General features: G+C 45.7%; 1 protein-coding gene across 3 annotated transcripts in view; it reads right to left on the bottom strand.

The window, feature by feature from the left end:
- Positions 1-26,400, bottom strand: part of eefsec (eukaryotic elongation factor, selenocysteine-tRNA-specific) — a 509,605-nt gene that overhangs the window by 116,826 nt on the left and 366,379 nt on the right. Inside the window, exon 7 of one of the 3 annotated variants that reach the window (XM_072473059.1) lies at positions 14,580-14,748. The exons of the other annotated variants lie outside the window; for them this stretch is intronic. Coding sequence (XP_072329160.1) covers positions 14,684-14,748 — 65 coding nt within the window. The 3' untranslated portion in view covers positions 14,580-14,683. Of the gene's footprint in view, positions 1-14,579; positions 14,749-26,400 lie in introns of those variants that run through there. 3 annotated transcript variants of the gene reach the window in all.

Genomic DNA, 26,400 nt, shown 5'->3' with positions numbered 1-26,400 from the left:
CAACAAGGTAGAAACATGGCCAGTGAACTGAAATGGAAAATCTGCAAGTTGGCTGCAGGATGAGGGAATGATGAAAGGGAAGAGTTTCTAGGACATTTTTTGAAAGGGGGAGGGGTTTTATTAGCTCAAGTCATGCAAATATGTTACCGGGGATGTGTATCTCTGGATGTAAGAGGTTACTTCATTGTGATTATTCTTATGTTTCAACATTTGGAACAAGGTGCAGAACAATGAATCCACATCAGGAATCAATGAGAAGAGCGAATCCTAGAAAGATTTGTGCACAGCCCTGGGGATTGATTCAGGATTGTGCTGTACCGCTGCAACATTTACCATTTTGTATACTGACAATGACACTGTTCATTAATGCAGTACAGTTCTCACTGAACACACAGTGCTTAAACCATGGACAAGATGGCCACAGTAGGATGCTTGCAATCTTTTTTATCTGGAGCTTTTCGTTTGGCCATGCACAGAGAGGTAGGCAATGAAGCATTATTCATCAATGAACCACTCCCGAAAGCCTTAATCCTTTCTTTGACCACAGCATTGAAAACAGCCCAAAATGTCAAAAAGAGATTTATTTTAAAGAGAAAGCAGGGAGGGTAATTTGTTACACTGATTGTGAAACATGCAGAGTCACTTAACATCGCTGTTCAATCCGCTCAGTCTGTCAATTCACCGTAAGTGAAGCTTGGCCTGTATTTATCCATTTAACATTGGGGGGTACTGTGATGTGAGGAGGCTCCATTCAATTGGCTGGCGCAGGGAGAGGCACAGTGTGCAGTAGGTAGACATGCAGCAAGGCTGCTTTATGAAGATTATATGACAGGGCATCTGAGGGATTAAGAAAAAGTGCTGTTCCCTTTCGCTGGCTATAAATTTAACTCAGTTGTCAAGCAGGTAAGGCAACAATAAACTCTATATGGTAACCGGAATAAGCCCCAAGGTTAAGATCATAAATTAGAGAACCAACAGAACCTGTGAGACATCGGTTTATAATAGAATAAAATTCACAAACGACTAGAAACAGGGGATATCCATTACAATAAACAGATGCTAAGTAGGTCATTCACTGTAGACATATCGTCCCACGTGTGGTTTTAACATGGTCCTCATCACATACTTAATAAATTAAGCATGCAAATGCTTGCAACATTGGTTAAATTTATATATTTAACAGCGATTCAGCAAAACAAAGGTTTTAAACAAACAAAATAAAAATAAATTGTTCAGTCAACAGAAACTGCAGCCCAAATTGAAGACAAATTCACACCACCAAATTCAACGTAAACATTCAGATAAAAAGAAAGCTGCTGGAAATCCCAAATTTAAAACAAATGCTGGAAATGCTCAGGCAGCATCTGTGGAGAAAATACAGAGACAAATGTTTTAGGTCTGTTACCTTACATCAGAATACTGGCAGAAGGTCACAGGTCTGAAACAATGGCCCAGATCTTCTGAGCAGCAGTAATGATCGTCAGATGTCTGCTGTGCATGTAACCCCCCACTCCCCCCGACTCGAGGCTGCTATGCATTTCAGGTCCCGGGGTAGGTGGGTAAGTGGGTAGGTGAGTGGGTAGGTGGGTGGGGCGGGAAAGCGGGGGATAGAGGTGTTTGATGGGGAAGTGGGTGAGGTGAGTGGGTAGGTGAGTGGGTGGGGTGAGAAAGGGTGGGTAGAGGTGTTTGATGGGGAAGTGGGCGAGGTGAGTGGGTGGGTGGGGTGAGAAAGGGGGGGCAGACGTGTTTGGTGGGGAAGTGGGTGAGGTGAGTGGGTGGGGTGAGAAAGGGGGTGGGTGTAGAGGTGTTCGGTGGGGAAGTGGGTGAGGTGAGTGGGTGGGGTGAGAAAGGGGGTGGGGGTAGAGGTGTTCGGTGGGGAAATGGGCGAGGTGAGAGGGTGGGGTGAGAAAGGGGGTGGGGGTAGAGGTGTTCGGTGGGGAAGTGGGCGAGGTGAGTGGGTGGGGTGAGAAAGGGGGTGGGGATAGAGGTGTTCGGTGGGGAAGTGGGCGAGGTGAGTAAGTGGGTAAGGAGTGAAGTGGGTAGATGGGTGAGGTGAGTGGAGGGTATGTATTTAATCAGATAGATAAGTGGGTAGGGGGTAAAGTGGGAGAAAGGGTATTCAGGGGACATAGATTGGTCGGGTTGTGATGTTAGTTGGGTGATCAGAAGAGGTAGGGATGGGGCGGGAGGGATTGTCAGCTTCTCGGGTCGGTGAGTGTAGTTGGATCTGGTCGAGCCAGTGGGTAGATGGATGGCCAGGCGGGATAATCAGGTGGATGGTCAGGTGGCGTCAAATAGTAGTCAGGTCGGTCAGGGACTGACAGACGGTTGTTGATTGGTCAGGTCAGGGACACTTGGGAGTCAGTGGTCAGATTGTAGTCAGGTAGGGTTAGGAGCAGTAGTTGGGTGGACAGGTTGGTGGGGACGTTATTTGGGTTGACGGGGCGTGGTCTGGTGGTCGGGGTTACTCGGGTGGTTGGAGCTCGAGGGCTAATCTTGGGGGTGGGGGGTCAGTTAGCCAACCAATTAAGTGCTTCTAAAGTGCAGTTACTATTGTAAAGGAGGGAAGCGCAGCAACCAATTTGCACACAGCAAGCTCCCAAAATGAAAGAAATGTCCAGATAATCAGCTTTTTATTGATGCTATATGAGGGTAGCTACATCAAGGGGAGGAGACACAAAATACAGATCTCCATGATGCAGAACATACAGGAACATAGGCCATTCCGTCCCCTGAGCCTTGTCGGCAATTCAATTAGAATGTGGCCGATCTGTACCTTCAATCTATCTTTGATGTGTAACCCTTGCTAACCCTACCAGACAGAGATCGACCCACCTCCATGTTCAAAATCCCATTTGAACCCTGCTCCCACAGTCTTTTTGGTGGGGTGGGTACAGAGTTCCATATGTGACACACAAAATAATCACAAAAGGCAATCCAAGAGGCAGCATCTTTTCACCAAAGGGGATTAGTGTTTAATTTGTAATTCCCCAGCCTACAGGGGCGATTCTCCGATATGGAGCCCACCCCCCGACTGTTCTCGCAGAGTTCCCGCACCTTGGAGAATCAGGGCGCGGTTGCGGCAATTCTCCGGCCCGGCGCGGGGCTCGGAGATTCGTCCACTTTATTTCTGCTTTATGAAAAGTACTAGCAAGCCAACCTCTGCCTACCAGACCAATCTGGTAAAACAAATGATTGCAAGAGAGTGAATGTCACATCAATTGCCACGGGATGATAGCTGAGTGATCTTCCATTATTTTCACAAGTGCGAAACCCCTGTTCCTCCTGCTATAATCCTGTGCAAGAAACACCCCAAACTCTTCAGACGCCTGCATGTCAGGCTTATGGGGTGGCGGAAGTTGTGGAGTAGACAATCCAGCCACTTGAGCCTGCTCCGTCATTCAATACAATCATTTTTAAAAAAAAATTATTCTTTAAATTTTTCTTTTCCAATTAAAGGGCAATTTAGCGTGGCCAATCCACCTACCCTGCACATCTTTGGGTTGCGGGGGTGAGACCCACGCAGACAAGGGGAGAATGTGCAACCTCCACACGGACAGTGGCCCGGGGCTGGGATCGAACCCGGGTCCTCGGTGCCGTGAGGCAGCAGTGCTAACCAATGCGCCACCGTGCCGCCCCATTCAATACAATCATGGCAGATCTTGGCCTCAACTCCACTTTCCTGCCCTTCCTCATAACCCTCCCGCCCGTTACTAATTGAAAATCTGTCTATCTTCTCCTTAAATATCCTCAATGTCCCGGCATCTACCTCACTCTGGGGGAGTGAATTCCACAAATTCACATCCTTTTGAGAGAAGCTGGGCGGGATTCTCCACTCCCGCGCCGAAGTGGCCGCGCCGTCGAGGTTCACGACGGCGCGAAATGGCCCCGGTCCCGACTGATTCAGGCCCTGACAATGGGCCAGGATCGGGGCCGCGTCATCTATACGCGGCAGGTCTTGTCGCCCGCGTAAAGGCGGCGCCGCATAGATGACGCAGCCGGCACCGCATAACAGGCGTCATCCGCGCATGTGTGGTTGCCGTCCTCTCTAAGTCCACCCCGCAAGAAGATGGCGGACGTATCTTGCGGGGCTGCGGAAGGAAGGAGGTCCTCCTTCAGAGAGGACGGCCCGACGATCGGTGGGCTCCGATCGCGGGCCACCCCACATTTAAGGTACCCCCCGGTGCAGGATCCCCCCTCGCCCCGGCGCAGGCCGCCCCCCAGCGTTCACGCACCGCTCACGACGGCAGCGACCAGGTGTGGACGGTGCCGGGGGGAACCCGCCGTTTTGGCCTGGAAGCTTGGACCACTCGGGCCTGAGAATAGCGGGGGGTGCCGGAGAATCGCCATTTTGGGTGTCTCCGGTGATTCTCCGGCCCGTGAAACTCGACCCGGCCGTTCCCATCGCTTGGGAGAATCACGGGAGGGCGTCGGACCGGAGTCCCGGGAAATTTTGGCGGCCCAGGCGATTCTCCCAACCGGCGTGGGAGTGGAGAATCGCGCCCGCAATTTCACCTCATCTCTGCAGCGCCAGCCAAGGCTGCAGACTGGCCGTCCGGCTAGAGCGGGCAGGGGAAGACAGGAAAAGGGAAAAGAGAGGGGTGGTGAAAGCAAACAGAAAGGAACGTGAGGTATGAGCAGGGGTGGAGGACAAAGCCGCAAGGGATCGATCTAAAGGCAAGCTTTAAAAAAAAAATTTAGAATAGCCAATTCCTTTTTCCAATTAAGGGGCAATTTAGCGGCCAATCTACCTACCTTGCACATCTTTGGCTTTGTGGGAGTGAGACCCACGCAGACACGGGGAGAATGTGCAGTCTCCACACGGACAGTGACCCAGGGCTGGGATTGAACCCGGGTCCTCAGCACAGTGAGGCAGTAGTGCTAACCACTGCACCACCGTACCACCCCAGATGGCAAGCTAAGGCCCAAACTAAATTCTACATAAATTCCTTTTTGTCTCGGCCAATTGGGGAATGTAAAATATGTATGCCGGTTAAAGGGGGGTTCATGGCCACAGTTGTTCTGAAGATGCTCGCGTCTAAATGTACGTGTTGGTTTTTGCGTGGTTTTTTTTGGTAATGTAGAATTTATCATTTGTTGGATATAAAATATGAAAACTCAATAAAAAAACATTTCCAAAAAAGACTTTATTTTGATGTTTTAAATCTACAACCCCTTATCCGAAAATGCTGACCGCTCATTCTAGATTGCCCCACATGAGGAAGCAACCGCTCTACATCTACACGGGATCAGGGGTGAGCTGGCAAGGTGGATACAGAACTGGCTAGGTCATAGAAGGCAGAGAGTAGCAATGGAAGGGTGCTTTTCGAATTGGAGGGCTGTGACCAGTGGTGTTCCGCAGGGATCAGTGCCGGGACCTTTGCCGTTTGTAGTATATATAAATGATTTGGAGGAAAATGTAACTGGTCTGATTAGTAAGTTTGCAGACGACACAAAGATTGGTGGAATTGCGGATAGCGATGAGGACTGTCGGAGGATACAGCAGGATTTAGATTGTTTGGAGACTTGGGCGGAGAGATGGCAGATGGAGTTTAATCCGGACAAATGTGAGGTAATGCATTTTGGAAGGTCTAATGCAGGTAGGGAATATACAGTGAATGGTAGAACCCTCAAGAGTATTGAAAGTCAAAGAGATCTAGGAGTACAGGTCCACAGGTCATTGAAAGGGGCAACACAGGTGGAGAAGATAGTCAAGAAGGCATACGGCATGCTTGCCTTCATTGGCCGGGGCATTGAGTATAAGAATTGGCAAGTCATGTTGCAGCTGTATAGAACCTTAGTTAGGCCACACTTGGAGTATAGTGTTCAATTCTGGTCGCCACACTACCAGAAGGATGTGGAGGCTTTAGAGAGGGTGCAGAAGAGATTTACCAGAATGTTGCCTGGTATGGATAGTCAGAGGCTTTTCCCCGGGTAAGAGGGGTCAATTACTAGGGGACATAGGTTTAAGGTGAGAGGGGCAAGGTTTAGAGTAGATGTACGAGGCAATTTTTTTACACAGCGGGTAGTGGGTGCCTGAAACTCGCTACCGGAGGAGGTGGTGGAAGCAGGGACGATAGTGACATTTGAGGGGCATCTTGACAAATACATGAATAGGATGGGAATAGAGGGATACGGACCCAGGAAGTGTAGAAGATTGTAGTTTAGTCGGGCAGCATGGTCGGCACGGGCTTGGAGGTCCGAAGGGCCTGTTCCTGTGCTGTACATTTCTTTGTTCTTTGTTCGTCAGTACCTTTTATCATCTTTTATATCTCAATTCAATCTCCTCTCATTCTTCTAAACTCGAGAGAGTATCAGCCTAAACTGCTCAATCTCTCACACCATTCACAAGACCCTCCACAGGCAGTGATGGTCTTGGAAGGAAGAAAGACTTAGTTCATAGTTCATAGAATTTACACTGCTGAAGGAGGCCGTTCAGCCCATCGAGTCTGTACTGGCCCTTAGAAAGAGCACCTCACCCAAGCTCAAACCTCCACCCTATTCCCATAACCCAGTAATCCCACCCAACCTTTTTGGACACTAAGGGCAATTTAGCATGGCCAATCCACCTAACCTGCACATCTTTGGACTGTGGGAGGAAACTGGAGCACCCGGAGGAAACCCACGCAGACACAGGGAGAAATTGCAAACTCCACACAGACAGTGAACCAAGCCGGGAATCGAACCTGGGACCCTGGAGCTGTGAAGCAATTGTGCTAACCACTGTGCTACCGTGCCCTCCCTTGCATTTGTATTGTGCCTTTCACAACCTCAGGATGTCCCAAAGTGCTTTAAGTAGTTTTGAAATACTTCACTCTTGTTCCGTGGCCAAACACTGCAAATCAGTTTGTTCACTGTGAGATCTCCCAAACAGCAATGAGTCAAGGGACCAGTTCACCTGTTTAATGCCGTTGATTCCAGCAGCAACAATGGTCAGGACACCGGGAGATTTCTTTCCTTTCCTTGACCTGTGCCAAGGGTTCTTTATATTCAACCTGAACCAGATGAAACATCTGCTTAAAGCCTCATCTGAAGACTGGTCACTCTGCCAATACAGCACTTCCACAACCTCAGGATATCTCAAAACGTTTTACAGAAAATACAGTAGTTTTTGAAATTTAGCTACTTGTACAATGCACAAAACTTGGCTCATAATATATGCACAGAAAGGTTCCACAAACAACAATGATTTAACCACCAATTAATCTGTGTCAGTGATGTCGATTAGGGGATACATATTAGTCCAAGGATATCTTCAAGTAGTGTCATAGAATATTACACATCATCCTGGGAGGGGAACTGGGGCATTAATTTAGTGTTTCATTCGAAAGACAGTGCAGCACTCCTTTGTACCGCTCAGGGGGCTTAGTGTTCAAGTCACTGGGGTGGGGCTTGAACCTGAAACTTTCTAACTTAAGAGGGAAGAGTGGGAGCCATTGAGCCACCTACAAATTGAAGGTCAGTTAGGACAAATGCTTCTCAGGAGCATCTAGCCCAGCAAAGATTGAGAAGATACACACATCTTCTCAATGCTGCTCACATGGGCAGCACGGTAGCACAAGTGGCTAGCACTGTGGCTTCACAGCGCCAGGGTCCCAGGTTCAAATCCCCGCTGGGTCACTGTCTGTGCGGTGTCGGCACGTTCTCCCAGTTTCCTCCGGGTGCCCCGGTTTCCTCCCACAGTCCAAAGACGTGCAGGTTAGGTGGATTGGCCATGATAAATTGCCCTTAGTGGCCAAAAAGGTTGGGAGGGGTTATTGCGTTACGGGGATAGGGTGGAAGTGAGGGCTTAAGTGGGTCGGTGCACACTCGATGGGCCGAATGGCCTCCTTCTGCACTGTATACTCTATGTTCTATCTGCAGTGAGGAAGGTTAGATGGAGCAGGGCTTCTCTTTTCGCCGAGTTACTGCACTCGTGGTAAACCTTTCTACGGGCGGTTTCCTGAGCTTCAGCATTCTGTGAACGACAGACCACAATAGATACTTTTGTTTGTTTCTGAAAAGTTCCTGACTATTTTGTCCTTGGAATCTTCTTAATTCTTCTATTCCTTTCTCTCCTTGTGTAGGAAATGGTTTAAGCATACCTTTTTAAATGAGCGTTTATAAGACTCTCATTCATTAAAACACAATGAACATGTCCTTCCACTATCTTTACTTTCTGTCATAATAAAGGCTACGAGACCTTTTTTAATAAACAGTGCAGACAATACAGCTAGTTACAAAAGAACAGGTAAAGCACACCGTTACTTAGCACTGGGAGCTAATCTTATCCCACTAGCCTACTAAACCAATAGGAAGTGAACAACCACGCAGTATGGTGAGAAGACAACAATTAATCTTTTTTTTAAAAAGAAAAACGACACAGACCTCCTAATGGCTCAGCTGGTTTATCCAGTGAGGACTAGAAAAGGAAAGTATTAGGTAATAACAATTGTATTTTTCCCATTGTTTGCAATCAACAAATATTTAAAGAATTAAACTAAGGCTAGGAGCTCCCACTGAAACGTATTAAAAGTTCTTAGTTACAGTCACATGAGCTCTCAAAATACTGGCCGTATGGAATCTTTTCTTTATGGACCACTTTGATGTGGTTGCAAAGTGACTAAAGCTAGGGTCTGAATTTTGAAGGAAATTTGATGTGTTGGAAAGACAAGAAGCTTGGAAAAGGTGGTGGGGTAGCTCTGTTAATTCATGATGACATTGGTACGACAGTGAGCGACGATCTGAGCTCGAAAGAGAAAGATTGAGAATCAGTTTGGAAGAGATAAGAAATTGGAAACGGTCACTTGTAGGGGTAGTTTATAGGCCTCCGAACAGTATTTACACTGTAGGACAGAGCAAGTAACAAATGTGGCATGCAAGCAAGATACTGCAAGAACCATGGGCGACTTTAATCTACATGCAGATTGGCGAATCAGATTGGCAAAGGTTGCCTGGAACATTAGTTCATAGAATGTATCTGGGACAATTTCCTGGAGTAGTATGCTCCAGAGCCAATCAGGGAGCAGGCTATTCTAAACCTGGTATTGAGCAATGAGACAATATCAATTAGTAACCTCATGGTAAGGGAGCCTCTTGGCGAAAGTGATCATAACATGTTAGAATTTCACATGCAGTTTGAAGATGAGAAGTAGGGATGGAGTCATAGTTGGCTAAAATGATCATGAAAACTAGATTGGAATGTAGGACAATAGAGATGCAGTGGCAGACATTTAAGGAGATATTCAAAAACTCTCAGCAAAGATTACCCCGGTGAGAAAGAAAGACTCTTTGAGAACGAGGCACCTCTGTGGCTAAATAAGGAAGTTAAGGATTGTATCAAATTGAAAAGAATATGAAAATTCTGCAAAGATTAATGGTACGTTAGAAGTGAATGCAGCTACACTACAGGGAATGCAGAGGTTCAATAAGGCAGCACCACCACTTTCTCAAGGGCAATTAGGGAGAAGCAATAAATGCTGGACTAGACAGCAACACCCACATACCTTGAATGAATAAAATAAATTGGACAGGTTTTAAGAACCATCAAAGAATGACTAAAAAAAAGACAGAGAATGAGAGAAAGCTAGTTAGAAATATAAAAGCAGAAAATTAGAGTTTATACAAGTATTTAAAAAGGAAAGAAGTACAAAAGCTAGTGTTGATCCTCGAGAGACAAAATCTGGGAATTAATAAGGGAAAACAAGGAAATGGCGGAAACGTTGAACAGGTATTTTGTGTTAAAGGAGTGGGTAGAAATTGATGGGGTCCAGAGCTGATGTTGGCAACTCCCACCAGACTGTATACCACTACTGTACTGCCACCTCTGGTGGGTCTGTCTTCTCAGTGGATTACTAGTCTGGTGACTTCACCACTACATCAATGCCTCCTCCTAAAGTTCATGAAACTTTAATATGGAGATACAGCAGGTGATTGGGAAGGTAAACAGAATGTTCATGTTTATTGCATGGGAAATGGAACATTAAAGTAGGGAAGGATGAAGCTTTATGAAGAAAGGTTGAATCCATTGGTGTTTAGAAGAATGAGAGGTGATCTTCGTCAAACATAAAAGATCCTTGGCGGACTTGATAGCATGGATATCAAGAGGACATTCACTTGTGAGTGAACCTAGAACTAGGGATCACAGTTTCAAAATAAGAGGTCTCCCTTTTGAGATGGAATGGTTTTTCTCTGAGAGGATCATTAATCTATAAAATCCTGGAGTGAGACACAATGGGCGCAATTCTCCCATCGGGAGACTAAGTCCAGGCGTCGGAGGGAAAACCGGAGTGTTTCACTCCGGCGTCGCAGGCCGCTCCCAGCCCCCGATTCTCCCACCCCCCGATTCTCCCACCCCCGGGGGGCTAGGAGCGGCGCCGCGTCATTTACGCGTGCCGGGCTTGGCGTCGCATAAAAGCGGCACCGTGTAAATGATGTCACCCGCGCATGCTCAAGTTGACCGGCGCCAACCTGCGCATGCGCGGTTGCCATCCTCCCCGCGGCCGCCCCGCAAGAAGATGTCGGATGGATCTTGCGGGGCGGCGGAGGAAAGGAGGTCCTCCTTCAGAGAGGCCGGCCCGCCGATCAGTGGGCACCGATCGCGGGCCAGACCCCTTTTGAGCCCCCCCCGTGCAGGCGTGCAGGAACCGCCGCCCCCCCCCCCCCAGCGTTCCCGCCGGCAGCGACCAGGCGTGGCCAGCGCCGGCGGGAACTTGCCGTGTTGGGCAGGCCGCCCGGCCCATCCTGGCCGGAGAATCGCCCCTCGCTCGTTACAAACGGCGAGCGGCGATTCTCCCAGCGGCCAGCCGTGATTCTCGACACGCCGGTTTTGGGGGGTGGGAGAATCGTGTGCGGGTGCCGGGGCGACATGACGGGATTTGCGCGGCACCCCGGCGATTCTCCCACCTGGCGTGGGGGGGGGGAGAATTCCGCCCATAAACTTTATTGATTAGCTTTTTTTCTCTCTGATTTTCCTCTCTTTAATTTTGGCTGGCAGTTATTCATGATTCTGCCATTGATATCTCCTCTGAACATGGGGTGATTGGCCAGCATTTATTGCTGATACTTAATTGCCCTTAAGAAGGTGGTGGTGAGCTGCCTTTTTAAACTTCTGCAGTTCAAGTGATGTAGGCAACCCACGGTACTGTTACTCCATCACACTCCTGACTTGTGCCTTGTAGATGGTGAACAGGCTTTGAGCAGTCATCAGATGAGTTACCAATCTGTAGAACTCCCATCCTCTGACCTACTCTTAAAGCCACAGTATTTATATTGCTAGTCCAGTTCAGTTTCTGGTCAATGGTAATCCCCAGGATGTTGATAGTGGGGGATTCAGCGATGGTAATGTCATTGAATGACAAGGGGAGATTGTTGGATTTTCTCTTGTTGGAGATGCTCATTGCCTGACACTTTTCTTTTTGTTTCTTTACTTGTCTCATTACCACTCTTTCTCATCTTGTACCATGAAACCTTTTGCCATTTAATCCCGCGTGGCCTCTATTGTATCAAAGACCTTCCCTTTGATCATTTTCCCCCCTCTCCTCTTTCATGACAAAACCTAATACATGAAATTTATTTAAAAAAATTTTTTTTTTTTTTTAAAAAGAGTACCCAATTATTATTTTTTTTCCAATTAAGGGGCAATTTAGCATGGCCAATCCACCTAACCTGCCCATCTTTGGGTTGTGGGGGTGAAACCCATGCAGACACGGAGAGAATGTGCAAACTCCACAAGGACAGTGACCCAAAGCCGGGATCGAACCTGCGTCCTCAGCACGGTAGGCAGCAGTGCTAACCACTGCGCCACCGTGCCACCCAACCCAATACATTTCTAACTTTTCTGCAGTTCGAATATAAGGTCACAGATTTGAAATGTTGATTCTGTTTCTCCATACGCTGCCAGACCTGCGAAGTATTTGCTGCATTTTCTGGTTTAATTTCAGATCTCCAGCATCCGCTGTATTTTGCTGTTGTATATATTGCTGGAGACTTGGTCGATTTTTAAAATTCTTTCATGGGATGTGAGCAGTGCGGGTAAGGTCAACATTTGTTGCCATCCCTAATTATCCTTGAACTGAGTGGCTTGCTGGGCCATTTCAGAGGGTAGTTAAGGAAAGGAAAAGGAAAATCTCTTATTGTCACAAGTAGGCTTCAAATGAAGTTACTGTGAAAAGCCCCTAGTCGCCACATTCCGGCGCCTGTTCGGGGAGGCTGGTATGGGAATTGAACCGTGCTGCTGGCCTGCCTTGGTCTGCTTTCAAAGCCAGCGATTTAGCCCTGTGCTAAACCAGCCTCAGGGTGGGCTTGATAGGAATTATGGAGTTTGCATGATACCCCCACAGCTCTTGATAGTTCTTACATCTTATCTTCTCACAAGGCAATCAATGAAGCTTTTGCTGCAAAAACTCAGTAACAGACTGCGAGCCCAACTTTCGGCTAGAAATCAACACCAGTAGAAAACTGTTCTAGACACAGTTGTTTTTTCTGCTCAGAAGCCAGTAGAGGATTTATCCCCCTGAGTGACATTGTGACTGAGCGGGACACACTGGAATTCAGATAGATGTCCATCAAAATAGGAATCTTTCTAAAAACACAGCCTCTTTAATGAGATAGATGTTAGTTACTCCATGGACCCACAGTAAATCACACTGTAATAAAGCTTGCTGCCTAAGAGCAGAGAGTTGACAATGTAACAAAGAATAATTGAACTGGGAATTGTTCTCGTGCATTGCAATTCGGAACTGGCTCAAGGGGGCTGGATGGTCTACTCCTGATCCTATGTTCCTACTGTGGAGATTCTCACCGTCTAAGAATTTCAATTAAAATGATCAAAAAGAGCAGGGCCTACTTTCCCCTGAACTCCAAACATGCCTCCTTGAATGTCCTAAATTTCCTGACGGTGAAATCAAGATCCATGACATCATCTACTCTTACTCATTCTTTCCCAGACGACAAAGCTACAGTGCTCATGACCTCTCTCCGTCAAGCTGCAAGACGTTTTAAATGTGAACAGTGGACCGCTAAATCATGATATCCTGATTTACATATTCTTTAACGTAGCTCTTTCCAAAGGCGATTCTCTCCTGCACTTCGTGCCACAGAACTTTTATGTCAGATTTCGCAAAAAAGTAACTTACTTGTGGCATAAAGAGGAGAAAAATACGTTTCAAACATTAAGATGAAAATTACCAGGCTGCCCAGCAGTCCATCAGCTCATAATCACCTCATCCTTGAAATAACCTTGCGCGTTAGCGCACAAATGCATCATACAAAATTCCTCAACCTGCTGTTTTGTGAAGATGCTAACCTCATGCAAATTCCTCTGTTAAGGCCTGTTTCCACGCTGTAATTCAGTTTATTATCGTGTAAAGTGCAGGCCAAATAGTTTTCAATGAGAGCTTTAAGCAATTGTGCATTAACATTGTACAGTGTCATTTCAAGATCTTCACCTTATAGAATCATACCTCTGCTAAGGCGCAAGTGTTAGGTTATTGGTCTCTGGAATTCAAAGGAATGCTTTGGCCTGACAGTTTAGGAACTAAATTTTCTAAAGACAACAATTTGGATGATAAGCCATTAATCTACTCAAACAGCTGCCAAACTTAGAGAGTCCTGGTGTAGGGTAGTGCTCACAGCACAGTAACAAACTACACGCGTATGATGAATTTTATTGCAGGCAGTGCTGACATATCTCATTAATGTACAAATCACCTCAGTATGAGATAAAGAACAGAGAGTCGGAGAAATGACTTAAAGAATTGAGCGGGACTGTAAGACAGTTGATTCTGTTGAAGTGAGTACTTGATAAGACAGTAGGGCAGTTAAGAGAACAGAAACTGAAGGGGAAAAAACCTATCTGAATGGGTCCATTCGTTGGAATGTAAACCTCCCTCAGGGTGCACTTCTGATTGAGTTTGTCTTCATTCAAAGCCCTCCTATGGATAAGGAATCACATTTTGACTGTTTAGGAAGCTGCAGTAATTTTATTTCGATCCTAATTTGACCTTAATTGAATTAAATCCGAATTGAAACCCTGGATACCTTGGTACCTTTTACCATAGATATTAAGAATTATTGGGCTTGTGCACGGATACACCTGTAGATGTATGCACACAAGTGTTTGAGGCAGAGAGAACAGAAGTTAGAGATAACTGAGGTAAAGAGAGGGGGAGAGAGACTGACAAAGTGAAAAGAAGAGACCGAGAAAAATAAATCACATTTATTTAAAATCTATTAATTTCCTGATACCAATGTGATAGGTTTCTGCTGCCAAGAAGCAAATTGCTAATGAACAGTTTCAGAGATTAGAGCTATATAACACTTACTTTAATCTAAATCTGTCTGTTTTATAAGAAATGCTATTATTCAGTTAAACGTTTATTTGAAATTTAAAGCTTTATTTATATTTTTTGTGAGACCCTTACTTGTATTTGTGTGTGTATGTTTAAATCTCCAATAAAAACTTTGCTCATAATTGATATCCATGATGATTTACTTCCAACACTTAAGGAATAAATACTAGAAAGTCATACAAACAGGGATTTACTGGCTGAATCGTTTCCAAAAATATTTATTCATTGTATCAATTACTTGTAGTCCAAAGGGCTGAGGCAACACGAATGCATGTAACATAAAACCAGTGAAACCCTTCCCTGCAATGGATCGGGCCCATGTGCTAGTTTTTGGTTACAAGTCAGAGCAGAACTCACATTAAGTCAGGAAATGTCTTGACATTGTTCAATCCAAATGGTCGTCCTTTTCTTTTTGTGTCTGCGAATTTTGATCACACCAAGATAACTGTTATTAGAGGAGGAAAGTGAAAGGTTTCTGTCTCAGGCATCCGGCGCTCCCAGATCAGGTAAAGAATGCGGCTGGGCCCTGCTCACTGCCCCATCAAATCTAACACGGATTGACGATTGGCTGTCAGGCAGAAGGCAGAGAGTTGGGATAAAAGGTTCTTTTTCGGAATGGCAACCGGTGACGAGTGGTGTCCCGCAGGGTTCAGTGCTGGGGCCACAGCTGTTCTCTTTATATATTAACGATCTAGATGACGGGACTGAGGGCATTCTGGCTAAGTTTGCTGATGATACAAAGATAGGTGGAGGGGCAGGTAGTATTGAGGAGGTGGGGAGGCTGCAGAAAGATTTAGACAGTTTAGGAGAGTGGTCCAAGAAATGGCTGATGAAATTCAACGTGGGCAAGTGCGAGGTCTTGCACTTTGGAAAAAAGAATAGAGGCATGGACTATTTTCTAAACGGTGACAAAATTCATAATGCTGAAGTGCAAAGGGACTTGGGAGTCCTCGTCCAGGATTCTCTAAAGGTAAACTTGCAGGTCGAGTCCGTAATTAAGAAAGCAAATGCAATGTTGTCATTTATCTCAAGAGGCTTGGAATATAAAAGCAGGGATGTACTTCTGAAGCTTTATAAAGCATTAGTTAGGCCCCATTTAGAATACTGTGAGCAATTTTGGGCCCCACACCTCAGGAAGGACATACTGGCACTGGAGCGGGTCCAGCGGAGATTCACATGGATGATCCCAGGAATGGTAGGCCTAACATATGATGAACGTCTGAGGATCCTGGGATTATATTCATTGGAGTTTAGGAGGTTGAGGGGTGATCGAATAGAAACTTACAAGATAATGAATGGCTTAGATAGGGTGGATGTAGGGAAGTTGTTTCCATTAGCAGGGGAGACTAGGAGTTGAAATCAGCCATGATTGAATGGTGGAGTGGACTCGATGGGCCGAATGGCCTTACTTCCGCTCCTATGTCTTATGGTCTTAAATCACCTCATTCCCAAGTTCACTGGCACACAACCTTTTCACACCTGTGGCCTGAATGACATTGCCATTTACACTGTGGGTGTCTAATCAGCACACTCCATTCAGTACCTCACACTACCTAGCGAGGCAGAGACTGGTTTTAGAAATGTAATCACATTTGTGGCAAGTGTACCGTTTAATTGAGTGATCGCTGTTGTCTAGTTCAGACCAAATTCCTAAATTCAACAACAAATGGTCAATTGCCCCACCAAGTTCCTTTCACGGACCAGAAGTCTATGCTATCATGGACTAGCTGTCTCGCTTTAATATACATATTTACAAAAAAATGATCCCGCCCACAATGGGCAGGATTTATATTGCAATGTCTCGCGAGACTGTGCGAGGCATTGCGAGCCGGCAGGATCCTGGGAGCAGGGTCTCATGGCTTCTATCGGCCATGCTACGCCACGGTGAGCTGCTTTTTGGGCACAGCTTGGCCGTAATATCCGCCCCCAATATAGGAGGATGTTGGCCAGAGATCCAATAATGCCAAATAATATTAGCCTAATGTAATAAGATTTAATAATAATAATCTTTATTATTGTCACAAGTAAGCTGACATTAACACTGCAATGAAGTTACTGTGAAAATCCCCTCGTCGCCACATTCCTGCGCCTGTTCGGGTACACAGAGAGAGAATTCAGAATGTCCAATTCACCTAACAAGCACATCTTTCGGGACTTGTGGGAGGAAACCAGAGCACCCGGAGGAAAACCACGCAGACACGGGGAGAATGTGCAGACTCCGATGAGTGCTAACCACTGTGCTACCGTGCTGCCCTATTTCAGGTGACATCCACAGCTTAGGGTTCTGACTGTCAATAGCTTATGTTGTACCCAGTCAGCTGAGCACCCAATGCTGATAGGTAATTAATATCCTGCACATAACTGTCTGCAGGTGCATGAATAAGCAAAAGCGGATCTTTACCCTCAGTGGAAGGGGAATTATCCCAGCTATGTCTGGTCTCCACTCACTGCGTGGAATCTTGTGCCCTCCAGCATGGTGGTGGAGTGCATTTAATGAGGTGGGAACCCCTGTGTATGGTCTTCCTCCCTGCTGCCAATTGAAGCCCTTAAGTCGGCAATTAATGGTAACTTATAGGCCTCATCCTCCCCCCCCACCACCAATTGTACTAATCCAGTGGCAGATGGGGGGAGTTAGCTATGCAGGGAGTGCAACAAATACCGGGTCTGGGGTTGGGGGTTGTGGCAATCCCTTGCCCAAAGGCAACCCCATTTCTTTGCTGCCGGCCCTCCTCCCACACAATCCTAACACCACCCCATATCCCCCTCACACCACCTTCCAGCCATCGTACACCCCCCTCCCCTCACACCACCTTCCCGCCATCGTACACCCCCTCCCCCTCACACCACCTTCCCGCCATCGTACACCCCCTCCCCCTCCTTCCCACCATCGTACACCCCCCCCCTCCCCGTCACACCACCTTCCCGCCATCATACACCCGCTCTCCCCTGCTCATCACACCACCTTCCCGCCATCGTACACCCGCACCCCCCCCCCCCCCCCCCCTCCCCATCACACCACCTTCCCGCCATCGTACAAATTTTTTAGGTAGAAGATTGAGGTAGAAGATCAGCCATGATCTAACAGAATGGCGGCGCGGGCACAGGGGCCAAATGGATTGCTCAACACCACCCTTACAATGGGACAGGAAATGCACTGGATTGTGAACTTATGCACAAGATCAAAGCTGTTTGGCTGATCCCTTCCTCATGATATATAAAAATTGGTGGCGATCTCAAGTTGATGGAAGGCTCGGTGCTGACGAGTGAGGGTCTGAATGGGCGAGGAGTCCAGGAACGAACCAGCTCAGGAGGTTCTAGGAGGGGGCAGGCAGGCCGAATTGCAGCTTGCGATGGGAAAATGAAGCTATGTTACTGCACCGACAATTGGGAGCTGAAAGGAAACACAATGGACAGAAAGGGGAGGAGGGAGAAAGTGAGACCAGAGGTTAAAATAAAAACACCACCTGCCCTCTCAGGAGGCTCAAAGATCCCATGAAACTATTTGAAGAAGAACACGGGAATTCTCCCCAGTGCCCTGGCCAATAATTATTCCGCAACCAAAAAAACGCAAAAGGGATGATTTGGTCAACACCAGATTGGTATTTGTGGGAGCTTGCTGCAAGTGAATTGACTGCTGCATTTCTCTACATTACCACAGTGACTCCACTTAATTGGCTGTAGAATACTTTGGAGTGTGACGTGTTTGATCACGGATCGTCTGTTATTTCACATGTCCCTCACACCTACCCTGAATAGTAGAATGTGAGATGGATATTGTAAAATGTGTTACCCGTCTGAATTTGTATGCGTCTGAAAAGGTATTGCTTGGACGAAGGAATATTTGAATCATATTATTGAGATTTTTCCAACACTTGTGTCTGCTGTAATATGGTTCACCTTCTTGTTCAACGAATATTTTATTCTTTGTGTTGAAAGTTCATCAGCAACCCCCCGTGAATTTGTTCAGTAATTTACCTCCACGGTTTCTCAAAAAAGTTAGGATCTATTGTGATGAATGTCGGGATTTCAGATGTATATTGTATTGTACGTGTATGTGACTGCTGTGGTAATGTTTTTTGAAAATACTGGTTTAAAAACCAGGCAGACACTGGAGCTCCACAAGGGATAATTAAAGCATTGTAAAAGTAAGATCATCATTCATTCCAAACATGTATAGTGTTTAGCCGAAAGGACTAATCCATTGTTTTATAAAGAAAGACGGTTCCCTGGGTGGTAGATAATTAGAGACATTGGGCTGGATTCTCCCAAAATGAGACTATGTCCCCACGCCGGTGTAAAAATGGTGGGGTTTTACTCCAGAAATTCCTACCTAAAAGTTGAATGAATTCTCAGCCCTGCAGTGGGCTAGCCGGGACCCGGAGCAAATCTCGCAGCATTAGCGGCGGATATGGGTCCCCACACCTCCGGTTCGGAGTCCACGCATGCACACGGCGGCAGCCTTCCGTCCTTGATGGACTCGGACCGCAGAGCCAGACAGAAGAATGAGACCCCCCCCCGATCGGCCGTGTTCCCGAGCCGGAAACCGCGCAGATTTAACCCCCGGCCGCCTATAAGGGCTCCCCCGGTCTCCGATCCACCCCGCCCCCGACCAGGGCGGCTGCAGATTTACACCAGCATCCTGATTGGCAATAGGTGGTTAGTTCCACGCTGTCGGGAACTCGGACGGTTGGTAGCAGAAGATTGTGAGGCGGGCCTCTGGCAATGGCCACCCGGCATACTCCACGGTCATGCCGATTTTCGGGTACCGGAGAATCGCCGAACTGGTGCTGGGCTCAATTACGGCGTGAAAGTGGGTTCTCCGCCCCTGCGCCGGTCACGGTCTCAGCGTGGGGCTGCGGAGAATCCAGCCCATTGTGTTTAGCCTAAGTAATGGCCATAATCCAGTCGGTGTGGTTAATGGGGAGAAGCCAGGAGCTGAATCAGTCAGGTCCTAATTTTTCAGGTAAAGAATTGCTGTGAACAGAACAGGAGCTTTTTGCCAAATGCTGGGAAGTTAAACAGTAGCTTGATATGGGCGAGAATCTGCAGGCTGTTTCCTGAAGGATCGCTCTCTCTCAAAGCAGTTCATCAAAGACATCCCAATACAGCAAACATTTCTGGGTTTGCTAACTGTATTTAAAAATAGATTTCGACCCGAGATGGATTTTGCTTGATTGAAGCTGTTTGGAGTTAAAGTATCTGATTTTACTGTTCAACATTGTTTAACTGGTAATTGAAAGCTATTTCTTGTATGATGTTAAAGTTAGTTTATTCCTGTGTTAGTAGTAAAGTTTGTTTAAATATTCCATATCCCCATTTGTATTTGGAGTCACTCCTGGAATGAAGAATCCTTTTCTCACAGTTTTAGAGATTAAATAAATTATTGTGGTTTTTGTCCGGTATCCTAGCAAATAGTCTGGTCCAGGATTGTAATACTATCGAACCAGTTTTTACTCTGGGCTCTGACTTGTCAGTATTATCAGCTGGGATCATAACACTACTTTAATTTAAGCAGTGGGACCAGGAGTAAGCAACTCAGGATCTTACTTATGAAAGGTGACAAAACACTGATATTTGTCTGTCTGTACTCAGAGAGTGATCAGAATGGACTTTTTGGATAGACTGATGGAGCTGCAAGCCCTGGAATCATTAAACAAACAATAAGTTGTAACAGTGGAAGGAGTGTAGGGTTGTTCCTGATGGCTGAATTCAGATTGGCCTCATGGCCTACCTCAACTATATCTAACTGGAGACAAAGAGCAAGATCAAGCACAACTTTTAGGGGAAAATAAATCCGGGTGGTGCTCACTCAAGGCTTCCATGGGACGTCAAAACACAAGAGAGTTCTGGTGCCAGAATATCAGCCTGTAGCCATGCTCTGCTTTCTCCCAATACGCAGTCCCCATTACAGTACAGTGACCCTCACACGATGAAATAAGTATTTTCCAAATATTTTCTCAATTAGTCTTTGCTGAAAGGTTCGGAACATGACTGTGTACACTAATCAATAAATTACCAGCTGATATTCATTTTAGGAAAAATACCCAGAATTGTCATTAATAGGTGAATGTGTCTTTGTTTCATTGAGTTTTGAACACTGCTCCATACAGTCCTAACAGCTGGAGAACAGAATCTTGGGATTGACATCCAGCTGGACATCCTCAGTGTGTCAAGTGAGTTTTGCCAACCTCCTGGACTAATCATTAAAATGGTTACAACCGTGGAGGGAGTGTCTATGTTGTGGCCCATCAGACTGGTAATCCTCAGGTTAAACCACCACCAATCAGCTCGCCCCCTTAAAGGGGAAAGCAGCCTCTGATCATCTGGGACTATGGCGACTTTACCTTTTACCCTTAATCTTCTTTATGTCCTGTCACTAATTCACATTGCTATGCAAGTACGAAGATACAAACACAACAACAGGCTACATCGCGAGGCATTTAAGTCGCTCTTAAGCCGACAGGCAGGAGGTTTCTTCATCTTATAGGCACTTCTTACCAGAAATAGTTTGTCACTGGTCTTAGCTATATTTGTGGGATCTCACTTTGTACAAAATGGCAGCTGCACTCGTAAAAACAGTCATTTCAAAGTAATTCATTGTAGGCGACGTATAGGAGAGGCTTTTGAGAGGCCTTGCAAACGTACTACAAAATATAAATGCAATCTTCTTTTACCTGTAATATACATGAATGCCAATGTACAATTGACCAAACGCTACCTTAAAAGGATTCAACTAAATGATAGAAAATACATTTTCTTGTTGTGAAAAGCAGAAAAGTCCAATGAGATTCCATTGGAATTTCAAGATGGCTCCACAAGGCTATGCTGAACGGCATTTTCTTAAATCAACAAGTGTTAGTAATTTGAAGTATTGTGTACATTTTATAAGCACAAAGAGAAAACAAATCATGGGAGAATTACACTTTTCTAATTAAATTTTTGTAGTGTAAATCTTACTTCCTTGCCATTTCCAATCAATCTTCCCCCAATTAACTGTCAAGATCGGTTGGATTTCATTTTGTTGGAACAATGGATTATACTGGATGATTTCCCAACTCAGACACTTTACACTAGAAACAAACACTACAGAGAGATGGGGAGCTTCAGATATGCTCAGTTTATCCTTACCGAGACGAGAGACTTTGGCCTTTAGGCTGCAAGAGCTCTAGTAATTCAGCCAGCCCCGGACAGACATTGATAAGGTACAATGGTGCTGCAGTTGTGTTACTAGACTAGTAATCCGTAGAATGTGAGTTGAAATCCCACTATGCACAGTTGGAGAATTTGAACTTACGTTTTGTAAAAAGGAATCTGGAAAGAAAAAAGCTTGTAGCTGTAAAGCCAGCGCAAAGCTATCAATTGTCATAAAAACGCAATTGGCTCACTAATGTTCCTGTTGTCCTGGTCCAGTGTGGGCCTACATGTGACTCCAGACCCTACACCCACGCGGTCTAGTCTCAACCGTCATCTGAAATGGCCTTGCCTGCCACTCAGTTCCAGCACACCACTACAGAGTTTGCAGTGGTCCAAGAAACTGGTCCACCACCAACTGCTTCGGGCAACTTGAGATGGACAAGAAACGTTTGCCTGACCAGCTACATTAATACCCCGAGAATTAAAAAAAAAAAAAAAGTAGTACAATTTCTGGTCCCATTGACTTACCTGACGGCTATAGCTTCAGGTTCATGGTTATCTAACATTTGCATTTTGTATTACTGCTTTATAAATTCGCAAAGCTAATTAAATTCAACATTATTGTATGTGTTTTTAACATTATTGGTTAACAGTTAAGAACATAGGAAATAGGAATCTGGAGTGGATGCTGAATAACTTGCCACCATCTTCAACCCAAAATGCAGCTTGACAATCCACCTCGGCCTCCTCCTGAGGTCCCCAGCATCACAGAGATCAGTCTTCAGCCAATTTGAGTCACTTTATGTGATACCAAGAAATGGCTGAACGCATTGATACAGCTGAGCCCGAACAATATTCTGGCATTAGTACTGAAGACTTGTAAAGACTAGTCCTGAAGAATTAACTGACCGCTTAGCCAAGATGTTCCAGTACAGCTGGCATCAACACAATATAGGAAACTCCCCAGATATGTCCTGTCCTCAAAAATGCCAAACCCAAGCCGGCCAATTATCACCCCATCTACTCCAGACCAAGAGACGGAAGGTGTTGTCGACAGTGATAGAACATAGAACATTACAGCGCAGTACAGGCCCTTCGGCCCTCGATGTTGCGCCGACCTGTGAAACCACTCTAAAGCCCATCTACACTATTCCCTTATCGTCCATATGTCTATCCAATGACCATTTGAATGCCCTTAGTGTTGGCGAGTCCACTACTGTTGCAGGCAGGGCATTCCATGCCCTTACTACTCTCTGAGTAAAGAACCTACCTCTGACATCTGTCCTATATCTATCTACCCTCAATTTAAAGCTATGTCCCCTCGTACTAGACATCACCATCGGAGGAAAAAGGCTCTCACTGTCCACCCTATCCAATCCTCTGATCATCTTGTATGCCTCAGTTAAGTCACCTCTTAACCTTCTTCTCTCTAACGAAAACGGCCTCAAGTCCCTCAGCCTTTCCTCATAAGATCTTCCCTCCATACCAGGCAACATGATGGTAAATCTCCTCTGCACCCTTTCCAATGCTTCCACATCCTTCCTATAATGCGGCGACCAGAATTGCACGCAATACTCCAAATGCGGCCGCACCGGAGTGTTGTATAGCTGTAACATGACCTCATGGCTCCTAAACTCAATCCCTCTACCAATAAAAGCTAACAGACCGTACGCCTTCTTAACAACCCTCTCAACCTGGGTGGCAACTCTCAGGGATCTATGTACATGGACACCGAGATCTCTCTGCTCATCCACACTGCCAAGAATCTTACCATTAGCCCAGTACTCTGTCTTCCTGTTATTCCTTCCAAAATGAATCACCTCACACTTTTCTGCATTAACCTCCATTTGCCACCTCTCAGCCCAGCACTGCAGCTTACCTATGTCCCTCTGTAACTTGTAACATCCTTCCGCACTGTCCACAACTCCACCGACTTTAGTGTCATCTGCAAATTTACTCACCCATCCTTCTACGCCCTCCTCCAGGTCATTTATAAAAATGACATACAGCAGTGGCCCCAAAACAGATCCTTGTGGTACACCACTAGTAACTGGACTCCAGTTTGAACATTTCCCATCAATCACCTCCCTTTGTCTTCTTCCAGCTCGCCAATTGCTGATCCAAACTGCTAAATCACCCTGAATCCCATGCCTCTGTATTTTCTGCAGCAGCCTACCGTGGAGAACCTTATCAAACGCTTTACTGAAATCCATATACACCACATCAACTGTTTTACCCTCATCCACCTGTTTGGTCACCTTCTCAAAGAACTCAATAAGGTTTGTGAGGCACGACCTACCCTTCACAAAATCGTGTTGACTATCTCTAATCAAATTATTCCTTTCCAGATGATTATACATCCTAGCTCTTATAAACCTTTCCAAGATTTTGCCCAAAGCAGAAGTAAGGCTCACTGGTCTATAGTTACCGGGGTTGTCTCTACTCCCCTTCTTGAACAAGGGGACAACGTTTGCGATCCTCCGGTCTTCTGGCACTATTCCTGTAGACAAAGATGGCTTAAAGATCAAAGCCAAAGGCTCAGCAATCTCGTCCCTAGCTTCCCAGAGAATCCTAGGATAAATCCCATCCAGCCCAGGGGACTTATCTATTGATGTCAAACCACCGTGCTTTCAAGTCTATGACTCCCCAAAGCCTGTCCACCATCTACATGGAGCCAGAGGAGTGTGATGGAATACTCTCCACTTGCCTGGATGAGTGCAGCTCCAACAACACTCAAGAAGCTCGACATCATCCAGGACAAAGCAGCCCCGCTTGTTTGGCACCCCATCCACCACCGATGTGCAGTGGCAGCAGCGTGTGCCATCTAAAAGATGCACTTGCAGCAACTCATCAAGGCTCCTTCAACAGCACCTTTTAAACCAACTAGAAGGACAAGAGCAGAAGATGCATGGAAACACCACCATTGGCAAGTTCCCCTCCAAAAGACATACCATCCTGACTTGGAACTATATCACCGTTCTTTCACTCTTGTTGGGCTAAAAGCCCTTCCTAACAGCACTGTAAATGTATCCTCAGAACATCGGCTTTGGAGCAGGAGTAGGCCATTCACTTCTTTGAGCCTGCCCTGCAATTCAATAAAATCATGCCTGATGTGCTTGCGATCTCAACTTCCCTCTGCTGTCTGCCCCCATAACCTTTGTCTATCAAAAATCTATTTAACTCAGCCCTGAATAAATCGAATGACCAAGCCTCCACTGTTTTCTGGGGAAGATAATTCCACAGTCAAACAACCTGAATATTGAACGGTATTTGACATTTCAGAAAGATAGCAAGCGAGGAAAAGGTAGTGGGGCAGCTCTGCTAATTAAGGACGATATTAGTGCAGTAATGGGGGATGATCTTAGCTCGAAAGAGCAAGTTGAAGAATCAGTTTGGGTAGAAATAGGAAATTGGAAAGGTAAGCGATCACTAGTGAGAGTTGATTATAGACCCCTTAACAGTAGTTACAGAGCATACAGGAAGAAATAAATGGGATTTGTCAGTCAGATACTTCAATGATCATGGGTGGCTTTGATCTACATGTAGATTGAACATATCAGACTGGCAAAGGTAGCCTGGAAAATAAGTTCATGGAATGTACGCGGAACAATTTCTTTTTAAAGAGTAGTATTCTTGAGCCAAGCAAGGAGAAGGCTAGTCTAAACCTGGTAATGAATTAATAACCTCATGGTAAAGGAGCCTTCAAATGTCACTGATCATAACATGGTAGAATTTCACGTTCAGTTTGAAGGGGAGAAGTGTGGGTCTACGGCTAGTGTTTCAAACCTGAATAAAGTAATTATTAGAGTATGAAAGCAGAGCCGGTTAAAGTACCTACGACAACATTTATTGCCCACCCCTAATTACCTTTGAGAAGGAGATGGGGCGCTGTCTTCTTGAATTCCGCAGTTCCTGTGGTGTGGACAAGCCCACAATGCTGACTGGGTGGGGGTTCCAACAATCTGACCCAGCATTTTGGGAAGACGTGTTTCTTGACATCACCCGAATGGCCTGAATCTAATTTTAAGGGGCACCCCCTTGTCTACAAAAATAAAACAAACCATCCAAGAGTCTCTTTTCTGATCACGGTTGATGAAACGTACAAACACAAGGTCCGGAAGGTCATGAAGAGGCACAGGTTGTAATTGGCCAGTTCAATACTCAGTGTCCAGATACTGTGCCACATTGGGGCTGGAATTAGGGAAGTTTGGCAGACCTCAAACCATACCCCAGGAGGAGTCAGCACCTTTATGAAGGAAAGTAACACAGAAAGTTCAGCAACAAAGTGGACATAATTTACTAATGCTTCAAACCAAAATCCTCCCACTCCTTTGAAATGAGCTCATTGCAGTGAATGGGTGGTCTCACTTCAGCAAACGACATAACTGCTAACATTTTTAATTTATTTCACTTTTTAAAAAAAAAAACAAACATGAATTCAAACGTTCAATATTTTTTCTGCTCGAAGATGCAAGCTGATAGAAATCTCTGCGTCTAATTCCAAATTGCAACCTTTGGAAAAGGTTAACATGCGAATAAAAGAAGACGAACATCCTCAGTAATGGTTAGTTACAGTGATAAGCTGGACAAGATGATCGACCAGAGCTGAGAAACGTTATCTCTGCGGTTGCATGCATGTATTATCCGTATAATATACCTGACAAAAACAGACTTCTATAAATGAAAAGGGCAGACGGGAAGATGGTGGGGGTTGGGGAGGAAGAGAGAGAGAGAAAAACACTGAGGCTTCAGTGAAACGACTGGAAAAATAAAAGCATGCCCTGGGTCTCAATCATTGCCACTTTACCCTTATTGTGCACTTTAGGGATGGAGTTCTGATTCCTATCAAGACATTTCAGTGAAATTTAATATTGCGGACTAGTTACAACTGCCAAATGCTCCCTCTGGCAGCCTCCACCCCCCCCCCCCCCCCACC

The sequence above is a fragment of the Scyliorhinus torazame genome, chromosome 13 (genome assembly GCF_047496885.1).
Source record: "Scyliorhinus torazame isolate Kashiwa2021f chromosome 13, sScyTor2.1, whole genome shotgun sequence".
NCBI lineage: Eukaryota > Metazoa > Chordata > Chondrichthyes > Carcharhiniformes > Scyliorhinidae > Scyliorhinus > Scyliorhinus torazame.
This window is presented reverse-complemented; position numbering and strand designations above follow the sequence as displayed.